The sequence below is a fragment of the Orcinus orca genome, chromosome 1 (genome assembly GCF_937001465.1).
Source record: "Orcinus orca chromosome 1, mOrcOrc1.1, whole genome shotgun sequence".
NCBI classification, from domain to species: domain Eukaryota; kingdom Metazoa; phylum Chordata; class Mammalia; order Artiodactyla; family Delphinidae; genus Orcinus; species Orcinus orca.
The window spans coordinates 106,387,275-106,403,309 of NC_064559.1; the positions used below are offsets into that span (position 1 = coordinate 106,387,275).

At 41.7% G+C, this 16,035-nt stretch overlaps 1 protein-coding gene and 1 non-coding gene across 2 annotated transcripts in view; both read right to left on the minus strand.

Moving 5' to 3' along the window:
- Nucleotides 1-160: 160 nt before the first annotated feature.
- TRNAQ-CUG (transfer RNA glutamine (anticodon CUG)) lies at nucleotides 161-232 on the minus strand. The gene has a single exon. It is a non-coding gene; the product is annotated as a tRNA-Gln (tRNA).
- A 7,288-nt stretch (nucleotides 233-7,520) lies between these two features.
- LOC101270999 (flavin-containing monooxygenase 5) overlaps nucleotides 7,521-16,035 on the minus strand; it is a 109,768-nt gene continuing 101,253 nt past the window's right edge. The window contains exon 8 of the mRNA XM_049702256.1: nucleotides 7,521-7,926. Coding sequence (XP_049558213.1) covers nucleotides 7,850-7,926 — 77 coding nt within the window. The 3' untranslated portion in view covers nucleotides 7,521-7,849. The remainder of the gene's footprint in view (nucleotides 7,927-16,035) is intronic.

Genomic DNA, 16,035 nt, shown 5'->3' on the forward strand with positions numbered 1-16,035 from the left:
CGGGGAGCCTCCTTCTCGTGACCCAGACGGTCGGGTCCGAGAGCAGGACTGAGGAGGACGCGGGGGCGGGAAAGCGCGTCCACGCAGCGCGCCTCTGAGGCGCGAGTTCGCTTTCGGGAGGAGACCGAGTAAAAGACGGCTGGGCGCTGCCTAAAGAGAAAGGTCCCACCGAGATTTGAACTCGGATCGCTGGATTCAGAGTCCAGAGTGCTCACCATTACACCATGGAACCCTCTGCCAGGCACTCTGCTGCTCCCGCCACTGAACCTGGTTGCGCACAGCCCCGAGAGCCCAGGAGCGGCCTCCCGCCGGGCGCTCTCGTCACTCCGCCCCGAGCCCGCTTCCTCCGCGACGCCAGGAGGCGCCTGACTCGCCTGCCCTCGGCCGTCTCTTGAGGTTAGTTTGTCGTGGAATGAGATGAACTCCATTCGGGGTGAGCTACAGGGAAGGGCTTTTAGGGCTCCCCCAAATCCACCTGCTCTGCCGGCATTTCTAGAGTTTTCTGCCCTGAGGTAAAATTCCCGCGAGGAAAAAAAAAAGGTTCCTTTCCTCTTCTTTCCAAGTGTCCTATTCCTGCTGCCCTGGGAGCTCTGAAGACCCTCAGAACAGCCCCTGGGACTTCGTGGGATGACCCCTCCCTGGGACCCCAGGTCCAAGGGTAGAGTCGCTGGGTGCTGGGGGCTTTGCCGGGGGATCCGGCCGCACACGTCGCACTGCAAGCGCCCAGGGCGGCTCATGGCCTCTGCTGAAGGCGCGGTGAGGCCAAACAAAAGGAAATGCTGGAGGAAGGTATATTGCAGGGCCACGCACGGAGAAAGGGGACTCCTGCTCAAAAGACCCAAACTCCCTGATAGGTTGTGAGGCAGGAGATAGATGGGCTCCAGGCTACACGTTTAAAAGTGCCCTCCTGTTCACACTTCCTGGGGTGAGAAGAAGATGGGCTCCAGGCCCGACATTCATCACCAGTCCCCTGTTTACATTTACTGAAGCAAGAGACAAACGGGCTCCAGGACTACATATTTATGACCTGACTCCTGTCTATATTTCGAGATCTGTAACTGAATTTAAAAGCCAGCAACAGGGCTTCCCTGGTGGCGCAGTGGTTGAGAGTCCGCCTGCCGATGCAGGGGACACGGGTTCGTGCCCCGGTCCGGGAAGATAACCACTATGCCACAGAGCGGCTGGGCCCGTGAGCCATGGCCGCTGAGCCTGCGCGTCCGGAGCCTGTGCTCCGCAGCGGGAGAGGCCACAACAGTGAGAGGCCCGCGTACCACAAAAAAAAACAAAACAAAAAATCCCAGCAACAGAAATAGGGTAAATAACCAGACACTGGATATTTTTATGGCAGGGACAGAGTTGGGACTAAACCCTGTTAAAAGATCAAGTGGTCATCCATTTCCCATCCTCGGGGCAAGGGAAACATTGCACCTTGGGGGGTCAAAAAGGAGGGGGCACCACCCCATAATATGTGATGCTAAAGCCATGTAATGCTAAGGCCTCTGGGCTGTAATCCATCTTGGAAAAAAAGTTGCTCACGTGTGTTGCGGAGCGTCCTAGGGCAGGTCAGGTGTGGAAAAAGAAACCAGATAATTGGCCAAAGGTAAACAAAGACTTGGAAGAACTGCAGTATATAAATGACTTAACGGCCTCTTTACTGCGCTCCTCCTCATTAGGGAGGACGCCCACGCCCACACCCTTCCTCTCTGGGTGGGCATTTCTGCCTTGCTTCTATCTTCACTAAACAGTTTCTCTGTGTGCTCTCCCACTTCTTGTTGTGCTATGTCTCTAATAATAAACTTTGTACCTGTTCCTACAGTTTTACCTCCATGAGAAATTCATTTTTCACTGGGGGCAAGAGCCAGGGGGCGTGGTGGCTAAGATTCCTAGTTTTCATCCAGGCTACCCAGGTGCAATTCCTGGGCAGGGAATTAAGATCTTGCTTCACGCCCCCCACTCACTGCTGCCTCTCAGAGATCAGTTTCAGGGAAGAGTTTTTATAGGCAAAATTTGGGGTGCGGGGGTGGCTGCAGGGTGTGTGACATTCCTCTGACTGGTTGGTGGTGAGGTGACAGGGTGGTGTTCTAGGAATCTCAATCAGCCTCTGGTTCCAGCCAATCTGGGGTCCAGGTTCTTGCACCCACTGTGAATTTACCATCCTCCCGACCCGGGTGGGTCCCTAGTTCCTGTAGAAGACCTCAAGAGACCTGTATCAGATAGTTATGTATATTCCTTGAGGAGGAAACTGCACCCTGCGCCGTGGCTGCATTATTGTTTCTTGACAGCCTTTCGTTTGTTTCTGCATTTCCTCAGTCCTCTCATTAGTAACTATTTGAATCTGCGCTTGGGAACTCCGTGAGGAGGCTGAAACTTTTTTTCCTACAAACAAGAAATGGGGGACATGGAAAGGCTTTTGTACATGGGAGAGACCCACAGGGTCCTGCTCAATTTCAGTGCCCCATTTTCTTTGATACTCCTCAGTCTTGAGAGGAACAAAGGTGTCAGACAAGAAAAGGAATAATATTTTTGATAGGTTAAAAATAAACTCCCCAGAGGAACTTGTTAAGGGGATGTGGTTTCAAGGTGTGGTCAGGTGTAATCCTATTATAGGATTTGGGCTTTAGTTGAGTGATTTGTGGGAAGATGGGAGGAAGCAGGGTTTGCTCCTTATTGAATACTGTTAGCATGGGCAATTCTATGATTGGAATAAGAAAGTAACAGTCATTTCCTTATGAAAAGAGGAAGATGTTTAAAATTTTGTAGGTTGCACAGTGACCTTGTTTTTCTCTGTGACTGGACAAAATTCTGAGGTAGCCTGTCTGAAGTTGATATTCTGTATCTGACATTGTTTATTTCCAACATGAGAACAAATCAGTCAGGCTGTGAAATCCCTATAACAGAGAACAAGAAAAGAGAGCACTCTGGTCTTTTAAGCTGTAGGTGCAAACCTGACTGGGTATCAGAGTGACTTTCACAAAGTTTCTGGAATTTTCTGTAGCTCAATTTCTCACTTAAAAATGGGACAAATAGGAGTTCTTCCTACGTGGGTTGTCCTAGGTTTTAAATGAGAAGTGCAGGTAAAGCATTAAGCCCAGTGCCTAGCACATAGTAAATACTCAATACATGTTAGCTTTTATCAGTCCATCACTCTCAGCATTTTTATCATCTGCCTTATTCTTTTAAATAACTGCAGACCCTTTCAGGGTATGAATGGATTATTATAAATAAATGTTCTCCAGTTGATGGACATGAAATTGACTCCAGTGTTTATTTATACACATAATACTGCAGGAGACATCTACGTGTCTATATCTAATCCAGTAATATCTTGGTATACTCCGGGGATTGGTTCCAGGACCCCCGTTCATACTGCAGATGCTCAAGTTCGTTATATAAAGTGGTGTAGTGTTTGCATGTAACCTATGCACATCTTCCTGTATACTTTAAATCATCTCTAAATTACTTAAGTTAAACACCTAATACTATGTAAATTCTAGGCAAATGTAACAGGGAAGAGCCAATTTTGACTCCATGTTGGATCTGTTTCTTTGACTTTAGCCTTTGCTTTTCGTTGCTTTTGTTATTATAATCATACATAATGGCCTGACTCAGGGAACTCTACCCAGCTGTGAATGGCTGCAAGAAAGAAGAAATTAACACATCCCCTCCCTGAGGCTGGCCATTCCAGATGTTTTGCAAGACTGATGGTCTTTTTACTTCCTCACAGCTGCTCCCTCTCTGATTCTCTAAAAGAAATGGGCATCCAGACCCCGATAAGATAGTTATTTCGAGACACTAGTCTGCCATTTTCTCATTTGGCGGGCTTTCCAAATAAAGTCATATTCTTTGCCTCAACACCTTGTCTCTGATTTATTGGCCTGTCATGAGGCGAGCAGAGCGAGCTTGGACTTGGTAAAGCAAATACGCCCAACAAATGTAAGTTTTGCTTTTGGAACTTTCTGGAAAATTTTTTCTGAATATTTTAATCCATGGTTTGTTGAATTTTTGGATGACCCACCCATGGATACTGAGGGCCAACTATTTTCCATCACTGCTTGTGTATTTCTCTAATAGCTATTCCTGTAAAGGCAATTGGTCAGTTTAGAAATATACTTGTACATACATATCTAATTTTGCTAATGCCTTCCCTATTTCCTTGAAAAGATGCTTTACCAATTCATATTTCCAATCATTTATGAGAATACTCTTTTTCTTCATACTCTTGCCACATGGAATAGCTTCTGTACCTACCATTTATTTATTTTATTGCGGTACGCGGGCCTCTCACTGCTGTGGCCTCTGCCGCTGCGGAGCACAGGCTCCAGACGCGCAGACCTAGTGGTCATGGCCCACGGGCCCAGCCGCTCCGCGGCACGCGGTATCCTCCCGGACCGGGGCACGAACCCGTGCCCCCTGCATCGGCAGGCAGACTCCCAACCACTGCGCCACCAGGGAAGCCCCCTACCATTTATTTTTGCCAACAATCAACCCCTTATTGAGAGATTTCTTCAAGTGAGTTCACACTCATTGACTTAAGTGACATCCTGGAAAAGCTTAAATCCTATGATTTTTCTCTGTTCTATTTTATGACTACTCTATTTTCTCAGGTAATCTGAGCCAAGTGCAGTGTAAATATATCACTGTTGCTTGGTGGCTGCTGTTGCCTGCTGGGTTTGATACTGAGCAGGGCCCTGTGGGGCTCCTGGGCACAAAGCCTTTCTGTGTCCCCCATTTCTTTGATTACAGGAAATAGCCTTCATTCAGGCTCCATGACCTTCCAAGGGCAGATTCAAGCAGTTGCTAATTAGGGAAGGGAGGGTATGTGAGACCAGGGAGAGACAGTCAAGAGAAACAATAGTGAAGCCTTGGGGCAAGGTCCTGTTTTCCATCCAACAGATACACACAAAGATATAATTGAGCTGTTTTGCAGATACTTGAAACCCCCTCCACGTGGAAGAAGTTAAGGATTAACTACTGCCCACAAGCACATAGGCCCCACACCAGTTGGAACCTGAAGGTTGATGATGCTGACTCCTACTTATCTCACCACCAACCCATCAGAAGAATGTCCCCAAGCTGATCACACCCTTTTTGAACAATTACTATAAAACTTCTCACCGTCCTCTCCGGAGGTGGGGTTGGGGTGGGTGGGGCACAGTTTTTGAGGCGCTAGCCTGCTGTGTTCTCTCTGCCTGGCAAAGAAATAAAGCTACTGTTTCTCTTTCCTCCGAAATTCTCTCTCCATATTTCTATTCAGCACCGGGGTACAGAAGCCGAGATTTCACACATTCTCCTTGGAAAGAAGTCCCTCTATGCAGCCTACACTTAAGGAATGGAGAGTTATGCTCCAACTCCTGAAGGGCAGAGTATTTATGTAAGTTGTTTGAAATTCTTCCGTATGGGAGTTTTCTCTATTCTACCCCTCTTATTATTCTATCACTTATTTATATCAGTATGGACTCATGGGTATTTTTTATACTTTATATTATAGTCCAATACTAGGTTATTTATATTGTTGTTCAAATTGTTCCAGCTTTGGCCTTTGGAACCACTTTCAGTTGGTTCCTGTGTCCCTGTGACATACCCTCATCAGTTTGCTTTTTGAGCACTTCCTTACTATCTGGCACTACAAGAAAGCATTTTTTTTTTCTTCTATAATATAATTGGGAAAATGATATAACCTCTCAATATAATTACAGAAGCAAGATGTTGTAAATTGGTGAATATTAATACACATTCATCCGTAACTAGGGCTTTGTATCTTGAGTTGTTTAGAGTTCACTTTCCTATTCACATCCTACTATTACCTTGGTTTAGAATTTAACCAATGATTTTTTTTTTGGTAACCTTTCATATTATAAGTAAAATGAGAGCATCAGTGAACTTAGAATTACATGCCTTTTATTTAAAGAGGAAACTGGGGTACTTATTAGTGATAACTAGGAATTATATTATCAAAAGACTGTTAATTCAAAAAACTTCCATGCTGAAAGAGGCAAATTTATATGTTAAAAGAAGGAAATGAAAAAGAAGCAGCTTTCAATTTACTTTTGAACCAGAATAGTCTGCAGATTAAAAGATACTAGGTCCATTTTAATAGAGGATAAATCCCCAGTATCACAAGGATTATGGAAGAAAAAAGACCTTCTAATACTCAAAAAGCATTTCCACAGGTGTAATTAGGCAAAATAGCAGGGAATTGTACAAATAGTTATATGATTAAGAGGAAGTTGTCATTCTCACATTTCTGGTTCTCGTATTTATTGTACCTTGGGAAAGATAAAAATTTCTAATGTTCTTTCAGATGTTCAAATTTATTCTTTGGTTAAGCAATAGGCAGCAATCCCAAACTGTATTACACCGTAGCTTATTTATGAACACACTTGGCCGGTACATCTAGTAGCTCTCTTCATGAAATTCAGTGTGCCCAACAACTAACACTTAGTTTACTTCTTGGAAAGACAAGAACAGAGCAAAAGTTCTATGAGTGAGAAAACAGAATCAACAGCAGCACTTGGACGTCAACTGGAGTCCCTGGTTTTCATTTTATTTGCTTTGTTTTTCATAACTACAATGTCTGACATAAGAAGAACTGTTATAAGCAGAATACCCCCTATATTTAGTTATCATCAATCCTAATTTATTACGTAACTGACATCTTTGAATTAGTCTCCCTGAATGTTATGTGGTTCACTGTCCACATACCTGAAGCAGAGAAGAGGGAAACCCTGGCCTATTAAGAATTCAGTCAATCAATCAATGCTTTCTGAGTATCTGCTTTTGGCTCAATATTGGGCTAGGAGCTGCAGAAAATAGAGAAGAAAGACACTGTCTCTATCCTTAAGGGCCTTATAATCCACTGGACTAGATAAGATAGATGCATATGAAACAGAGAGAAATGTAAGCCTTTTGGTAAATCATGTGGTTTTGACTGCTAAATAAAAATGTAGAAGAGGGTAGTTAAAATCGAGCTATGATAAGTCCTTGAAGGATGTGGAAGAAATAGATAAGCTGAGAACAAAGAGGAAAGGATTACAAGTCAATATATATAATGTAGATTATATATTGTAGACGTTTGGCAGTGAAAGGAAGGAGGAAAATAGGAGAGCACCTAGAAAGGGTATCAGGGTTAAATAAAAAAGTGCTTTCTCCTCCTTGCAGAAGGGAGAGTTATGCTGGTATAATCAATTGAAGAAAACCACGTCTTTGGGCGTGGGATGATTGTGCCTCTGACTTTTCCACAAAAATTTAGGAACTTCGTCAACATCAACTTTGTTCAAATAAAGATCACCAAGTGAATAAGCACAAGTTCTGAAATTCAGATTGCTAAATGTGTCCACCCAAGCACTAAAATACTGGCTGATGGTACCACCTTCCCAGATTCTATAGATTACTCATACCAAGAGCCAATGTGACCGGGGTATGCTGTCACATGACAGCCAGCAAAGTGGCCTCTGCAGATTTGTAAATCTACCTACAGATTTGTAATTTAACCATATCTACCTCTCATTAATTCATCACTGCCTTTCCTTTCTCTGGCAGCTCTAATAGCCCTTCAAGTAATCCTTGCCAAAATAATATGCCTGGTTTTCTCTCCATGTGCTTTTTCCTACTTGACTTTTCTTTTAGGCCCTAAACATAGAATTTTCTTAAGCTTTTCTCTCCTTTCCCATCCATATTCAAACCACTTGGTGGTATTTCTCTATTCTATTGTCACAAACTATTATTTCCTTTTCCTTCAACATATACTCTAAATCCTTAAACAGACACGAGGACAATAAATACAGTACAACATTGCTCTTATTAAGAAAGAAGTGGGAAAAAATAACCACCTATCTTCCTGGGAGAACTCTTACCTTTTGGCCATATCCTCTCGAGCCTTAGCTATTTCTTTTATCATTTCATTTTGTGAGGGCAATGTCTTTATCCCTAAAGAGAAAAATCAAAATTTTAAGTGTAGAATTCCCTCAGTATGAACACTAACCCTATTAACAATTACCATGCTATGGAAAATTCAAAGGGATACAGGCTCGTTGTCTGTACCAAGGAGGTTACACCTTCGCTTGATCACCTTACCCTACCACCACCAGAATATAATAATATTAACCTCAGTAGCTTACTCTTTTCTACTTTGTCTTTGGAAGATATTTCTCCGAATCTGCTTTCCAACCAATACCTGCCTCCTCCCTAACATAGTCTTTCAATTGGGAAATGAAATCTGGACATGAGGAAATGATAAATGGCCTTAAAAGTATATGGAAAATGAGGTACAAAGTAAAAGGGCGGGGAGAATATGGGAAACACACCTGTACTTGTACTCTTATTAACAAAGAGGCTTTATACCACAGGGAGAAGGAAGTAAAAGTAAACTCTCAGTCCTGTTGTAGGCCTACAGTTCCATGGAAGATAAGCCTTACCTTCTAAATTTTTTAATTTACTGAGAGTGAGGGGTAAGGTCAAGGCAACTCATAATACCCAATCTTAACAGATAAAGTTAAGCACCAATGAACAGTTCCAGTAGCAGGAATTTAACAGCAAGGACATGGCTAGACAAAGGTAGAATAGTATTTAAGTTGACATAGACAACTCTCAATTTAAATGATTAGCTTTATGCCCGTATTTACAGGCACTATGCCATGTAGAAAACTTTAGCCACACCCAACTCTAAAGTGTTATTCCACAAAATTCTGGAACGTGTAATTTTAGAATGGGAATATATCTTACCTAATACAATCCTCTCTACAAGTACTCTCAAGTGGTTATCTCATTCCTCCTTAAATATCTCTGGTGATGGGGATCTCATCACCTGAGGAGATGATTTAATTGTTTGGCTGCTCTACTTGCTGGAACATTATTCTTTTCATTGACCCCAGAACCTGGCTCCATGCAACTGGCTCCAGTGGACTTAGCTCTGCCTTCTGGGGCCAAGGAGTCTAGTATTAACAAATGACAGCGTTTGAACCATTTGAGAACAACTGTCATAACTTCTTTAAGTCTTCTCATTATTAGCCTTAAAGCCTTAATTGTACTAGTCCCCCATATAACAGGTTTCACATTCTCTGCCACGTGGTTACACTTCTCTGGGCACACTCTAGTAACTATCCTGGTGTGTCCCTCTTAAAACATGAGACTCAGAAATTCAACACTCAAGAAATAGCCTTCTGTGCTTTGCCATGTGTTCTTTTCATTTTAGCCTTGGGAATTACTATGTATGTTCATAACTCAATGAGGAATCACTGAAATGCTTCATTCAAGGTTAATCACAGGTCTTAAGAGGCTCATGAAACGCATTTTGAGAGTTGATTTGCAAATTATTTCTCATAGTACAACCATAACTTTTACTTCTCTTAACTAAAAACATTATGGAGGAAGAGGTCCATTTCCTGCCTGTGAGAGGCAGCCAATTCATCAAAAAAAACCCCAACCAAACAAACAAAAAATCACTATAAATTAGATAGGTAGAGAGATAGGAATGTATAAAAATGTGTACGTTATCCAGTGGTGCAATTCTTTATTAATTCATTGGTACTGTTTGTTGAACTGTTTCCTCGTTCAGAGAACATGTCTTTTTTTTTTTTTAGAAGATACTTTCATTTATTTATTTATTTTTATTAGATCTTTATTGGAGTATAATTGCTTCACAATACCGTGTTAGTTTCTGTTGTACACAAAAGTGAATCAGCCATATGCATAAGTATGTCCCCATATCCGCTCCGTCTTGAGCCTCCCTCCCATCCTCCCTATCCCATCCCTCTAGGTGGTCACAAAGCACGGAGCTGGTCTCCCTGTGATATGCTGCTGCTTCCCACTAGCTATCTGTTTTACATTCGGTAGTGTATATATGTCAATGTTACTCTCACTTCGCCCCAGCTTCCCCCTCCCACCGGGTGTACTCAAGTCCATTCTCTATGTCTAGATCTTTATTCCTGCCCTGAAACTAGGAGTATCCTCCTTCCTATCTTGCTCCTTCTCTTTTTTTTTTTTTTGCGGTACGGGGAGCTCTCACTGCTGTGGCCTCTCCCGTTGCGGAGCACAGGCTTCGGACGCGCAGGCGCTGCGGCCCTGGCTCACGGGCCCAGCCGCTCCGCGGCATGTGGGATCTGCCTGGACCGGGGCACGAACCCGCGTCCCCTGCGTCGGCAGGCGGACTCTCAACCACTGCGCCACCAGGGAAGCCCAGCTCCTTCTCTTACATTACCAGTTTAAATCAATGGCCATAGCACCTGAGCAGATTCTTTTCTCGCTTTCATCTCCAACCTACATTCCATCCAGATCCTTTCAAATTCACCAGTGAAATTTCATTCAAATTTGTCTCCCCATATTCATTTACCTTGGTTTAAAGCCCTCATCATGTCTTACTTGGACTTTTATCACAGGCTCGAAACTGACCTATTTCCCATTTCACTCCCCTGTAACACATCTTCTGAATTACAGATCTGATTTGACTCCCCCTCTCCCACTTGAAAACCTTCAAATGTTCTCTATTGCCTACACTGAATGTAAACTTCTTGCATGGCACCTAAGGATTTTTCTTGGCTTTGCCTCTATAAATATCTCCAGCTTCATTTTCTTTAATTCCTGTAATACTTTGTTTTCCAGAATTCTGAACTCCTTGTAGTTAGTACTTGGTTTATTCAGTCATTTTTCTCTAACTTTGCATAAATATCACAAATTGTTCTCTTGTCTGTTATGGTCAAAATGTCCTTGTCCTTTTAGTAAACTCTAACTTTCCTTTAGAGTGTATTTGCACTTGTAGGGAGAATTGGGTACTTATTCTTTCCTGCTCCCATAGCCAGCTCCTCTATATTGTTATTGGACCCTTGTTTAGGATATAGTAAATACCTGCTGGATGAATGAACACATTAAATGTCTGTTTACTTGTCTGTCTTCCTTGCTTGACTCTGAGTTCCGTAAAGATAGGAATTTTCTGTTTGGTCATATTTGTATCTCCAGCACCTAGCAGAGGGTCTGGCACATACTAAGAGGTCAGTAAATGTTACCCGAAGAATGTTGTTGAAGAATAGTGTGGAACTGAAGTTCAGAGTTTTCCTAAGGGTTGCAAGACAAGGTTCAAACGGAGTGAGCCTGAATTATAACTGTGGAACTAAGTCTTTCAGTCGGCTCTCAGGCCTAAGACAGATTTTATTTATGTAATCCTGACTAGTCTCTGCACGTTTAATGTAAAGATAATGTTACAAGAGAAGGAGGTGTGGCTGCCATTCTGCTCTTTCAGTCCAGTCCAGCCTTTACCATGACTGGAAATTGAGAAGGTAGTCTATAAGATGAGATCCTCAGATAAGAACTTTCTACTGTGGAGTTTAGAAAACCTTCAAAACTAAACTTGTAGTCACTGAATAGAGATGTATTAGCTACCTCCCATGTGCTAGGCACTGGTCTAGTCTTGGAAGACAAAGGCAAATAAACATGATTCTTTTATTTAAAGAGCTTTCAATATACTACAAAGAGAGGGAGGAAATAAACAGGCTTTTCCCACACAAATAACAAGTAAAGAGAAGGCATACCAGGCAGAGAGAACACCAGAAGCAAAGGCACAGGGTATAAGAGTACCTGCTGTGTTTGCTGTATAGTGGGTAAGTCATTCAGTGCATCTAGAAGATTGTAGGATGGATGGTAAAGACCTGCAAAAGATGGGCCTGAAAAGCAGCCTGTATCCAATTTGTGGAGGAACTTGAATGCCATGCTATGACATAATGCTTCTTTGTGATCCGGAGAATTGGTATCATTTCATACGGTTTGTAAGGTTTGCAAGGGAAGAAAGTTACTAAATGAAAGTGGAACACTTGCAAGGGCTCTTGAGAGGGCTACAAGCAAGACAAAAGAAAACTAGATTTCTGTCAAGGCAAGCAAGTGGGTTCAGTGTTCTATAAAAGGGTGGAATATTTTCTTGACAAGGCAATAGTAATTCTAGAGAACACAGGAAGAAGGGAAATGGGGCTTGGTAGGGAAAGGACAGGCCAGGGAAGAGGACAGGCTGAGTTGGGCAGGTGTAAAAGAATGGGAGAAACAAGCTGATTCTAAGTAAGGTCTTAAAATTGGCACAGTGAAGGTAGAATTCAGAGATGAGAAAGGCAAGGATTTGGTAGGCAGTCAGTAGGGCTATGGGTAGAACAAAAAACTCAGGGTTCCTATTGGAAGTTTGATAAAGTTATACGGATTCTCTGATGATTCCTTCCTTCCAAGTGTTAGAAGAAAGCTGGAGGAATTAGCAATAAGCTTTGCTAGCAGAGGAAACTGGGCTTTTTGTGTATTTCCCCTAAGATTCCCTAATCCTGTGGCCATGATGCAGAATCTTCCAAATACTCATTTTTCTTAATCCTCTCAATGGTTTATTTGGTCCTGGAAAAGAGTCTCAGTTGTTCTAAGTGTACTAAGATGCTGTGGCCTATTTTAATGCAACTTTTTCCTCTTATTTAATTGACCCAATTAAAAGGTCCAATTTATATGACTGGAATTAAGCCAACTTAATGGTTTACTTGCATTGGATTGCTGGTCCAGTGCTCAAGGAGTACATGATCTACTGGATAGAATTAAAAGGAATTAAGAAATGAAAGAACTTTGAGGAAATTTGGTAAAGTCTTTTACCTATCAGCTCTAACACCATTGCTTATTTTTTCTCTGCTACCATGAGGATCTTTACTAGGGAAGAAGATGCTGTAATTTCAACAAGCACTTTGAATGGTTTTAATTAAACATTAGTAATGGTAGCAAATTTTATTATAACAATCATAGAATCAAAGAACTTCTTTATTAGAAGGGACCTTAAAAGTCATCTGATTTCTCCCTATTCTGAGGCTTGAATCTACTTCCTATTGGCCTGGCAAAAGTTTATTTTTAATGTTAAGCTGATATTGTGCGAACCCTCAAAGTTTCACTCCTTGTTTCTAGTTCAACCCTTTGAAGAGATACTAAGGAAATAAAACCTTCTGCTTTGGGGCATCTCTTCAGATACCTGAAGGGAACTTCCCTATCTTCCCTAAATCTTATCCTCTCCAGCCACACCTCTCCAGCTCCTTTAGCTGTACTTCAAATGGCACATTTTCAAATCCCTTAACCAGTCTTGTCTCTCTCCTTTTAATGTACTCCAGTTTCACTTTTAAAATATCTTTGGGTGTGGTCTGACCAGTTCAAGGAAGAACAGTTGTAAATTCCAGGACATTATGTTTTTTTAATAATGCCAGATATAGTTAAGTATTTTGGAAGCCACATCATTCTTTTGATTCATATTGAGCCTACTATCTCAAACCCCAAAATTTTTTCTCACATTCTCCTAACGAAAACTTTCTGAAAGAGGGAATATAAAGAGAGGAAAGTGAGATTTCAAATGGCTGAATTTTCTACATTCTGGACTAGTCTTTAACCAGGTCTTAATTTTTGGCTTAAATCAAATCACAGCACTTCTATATTTGACTTTCTCTAACTATAATGAAAGAAGATTAAATTCTTTTGCTTCACAAATATATATTAGTTGTCTCAAAACTAGACACGTGGATTTTAAACTGGAGTGCGCATTGGAATCACCTGGGGAACATTTTCTCAAGTGTGGGGCTCTTATGTCTGCCCCACCCAAGACTTATTAAATAAACAGCATAAGGCAAAGCACACCCATTTTGGGAAAACATCCTAGTAGATTCTGCTGTATGTCCGTGGTTATCTTTATAGTCCCTCAAAAATTAATTTTTGAGCGCTAATTTTGTGCCAGGCACTGTTACAATTATACATGCTGTCTCAGCTATTTATAAGCAAGAACATAAACATAATTAAACAAACCACTAAGAAATTAGGTAGTCATCTTGCATGGTCACTTACCTTTAAATACTTGAGTGACCAGTGTCCGTGGAGCTCTGAAACGGGCATAACGGCACCCAAGGGCTGGATCAAGCCTATGATTGCAAGAGTTGGCTTTTCAGGTTAGGAGGGAAGACCTTTTTATACAGGGGTATCTTGTTTTTGACTACTTTGACAGAATCTTCAGGAAAAGGAAAGGCAGGACTTCCCTGGTGGCGCAGCAGTTGAGAATCGGCCTGCCAGTGCAGGGGACATGGGTTCAATCCCTGGTCTGGGAAGATCCCGCATGCCACAGAGACACTAACCCCGTGTACCACAACTACTGAGCCTGCGCTCTAGAGCCCAAGAGCCGCAGGTACTGAAACCCACGCGCCTAGAGCCCATGCTCCACAGCAAGAGGAGCCACCGCAATGAGAAGCCCGCGTACAGCTACAAAGAGTAGCCCCCACTCGTCGCAACTAGAGAAGGCCCTTGCGCAGCAACAGAAACCCAATGCAGCCAAAACAAAAAACAAACAAACGGAAAGGCAAAGCTATAGCCTGTAGCAAAGATAACAGCAGCGATGTCATCCTCCCTGAAGCCATCCTCAAATATGGCCGCTGTCTGTGAATTCCTTCACATTTGTTTTCACCTTCACCAAGCCAGAAATTATACAGTTTGGCAGATCATCATTTATGGTTGGTTGCTGACTCAGCGCTCTGTGAAAGATGCTAAAGAAGGAAAAACGAGAGAGATCATGAGAGAGAGAGATCATTACCATGTAAGTAAAATTCTACTTTGATTCAGGTAGTTAATCAATATGCCAATCGTCTCCCTTTATTCATGAAATTTGGGAAAGGTCTAATGTATACCAGCTTGATAAAGGTAAGGATCTCAGAGTAAAAGTTTGACCCTGGATGGCATTGAAAGAGAAGCTGTTGGAGAAGTGAGGGAAGGATTGTTTTATTTGAAGAGTACATGCATGGTTTCTCAAGGCCTAATAAAGCTCTCAGTGATATGATAAGTCCACAGTCTAGTAGCTTCTACCCATATATCAAGAAATCTACAGAACTGGACTATCAGCATTCTGTTGAGTCTCTTTTCCGCTTCAAAGGCCCAAGAACCAGGCTTGGACCATCATTTTCCAAAAGGTATAATAAATTGCATGTCTATAGTGACTTACAGTTATAAATCGACTTTACGTACATTAACGTATTTGAGTCTCACGCAAACCCAACGAAGGAAACAGGACAGTTGTCATTATCCAGGTTTTATAGATGAGGAAACTGAGGCCTAAAGAAGTTAACTGGCTTGCCCAAGGTCACACAGCCTAGGATTTTAGGATTTATATCAAATTTTTTTTATGAACTCCCTTGAGATACTCTAGGCATGGTAAGTAGTGTTTCCTTGAAATAACATAGGATAAGGTGCAGAACCTTTCTAAAAGCAGTGTGAATCCTTGGATCCTGTGTTAACAGCTCTGAGAATCCTCAGCCCATCATGTTCAGACAGAGCTGGCCTCTTCTTAGGAACAAGATATGTTTAAACAGTATTACTGGTTTGCTGTATTATTCCATATAACCTCAATATATTTTGTGATCACCAAAGTTATGGATGCTACAGTTTGCATAATTGGGTGAAATAAATGCCTGAAAGCTTGTTGGCAGGCACAGTCTCAAAATATCACCCCACTGATTAATTTCAAAGGAAAATATATCTTTACAGTAAAGAAACCTAGTAGATACCACCTAATCCAAGTGATCGAATTTTACATCATTAATATGCAATGAGCTGCTATCATACAGCTCCTGATGTGATCCACCAAGAAGGCACAACATAACCTATGAGAATTCACACCAAAACTGTTTAACCTAAATATAATAGAGGAAGAACTGCTATGAAAGTCCAAATTTAGAGACTTTCTGCAAAACAAATGGCTTCAATTCTTTAAAAAAATCCATGTCAAAAAAAGAGAGATTTATTTCAGACTGAGAGATTAAAGAAATATGACAACTAAATGCAATGGTGTAATACCCGACAGGATCTTGGAGTTAAAAATAAAAAAGCTACAGGTAATTCCCTGGCAGCCCAATGGTTAGGATTCTGCACTTTAAGCCACATGGCACGGCTAAAAATTTTAAAAATCTACAATATTATTGAAACAATTTGGGAAATTTGAATATGCAGTATATTAGATAATGGTATTTTTATCAATGTTAAATTTACTAAGTGTGATAATTACATTATGTTTAT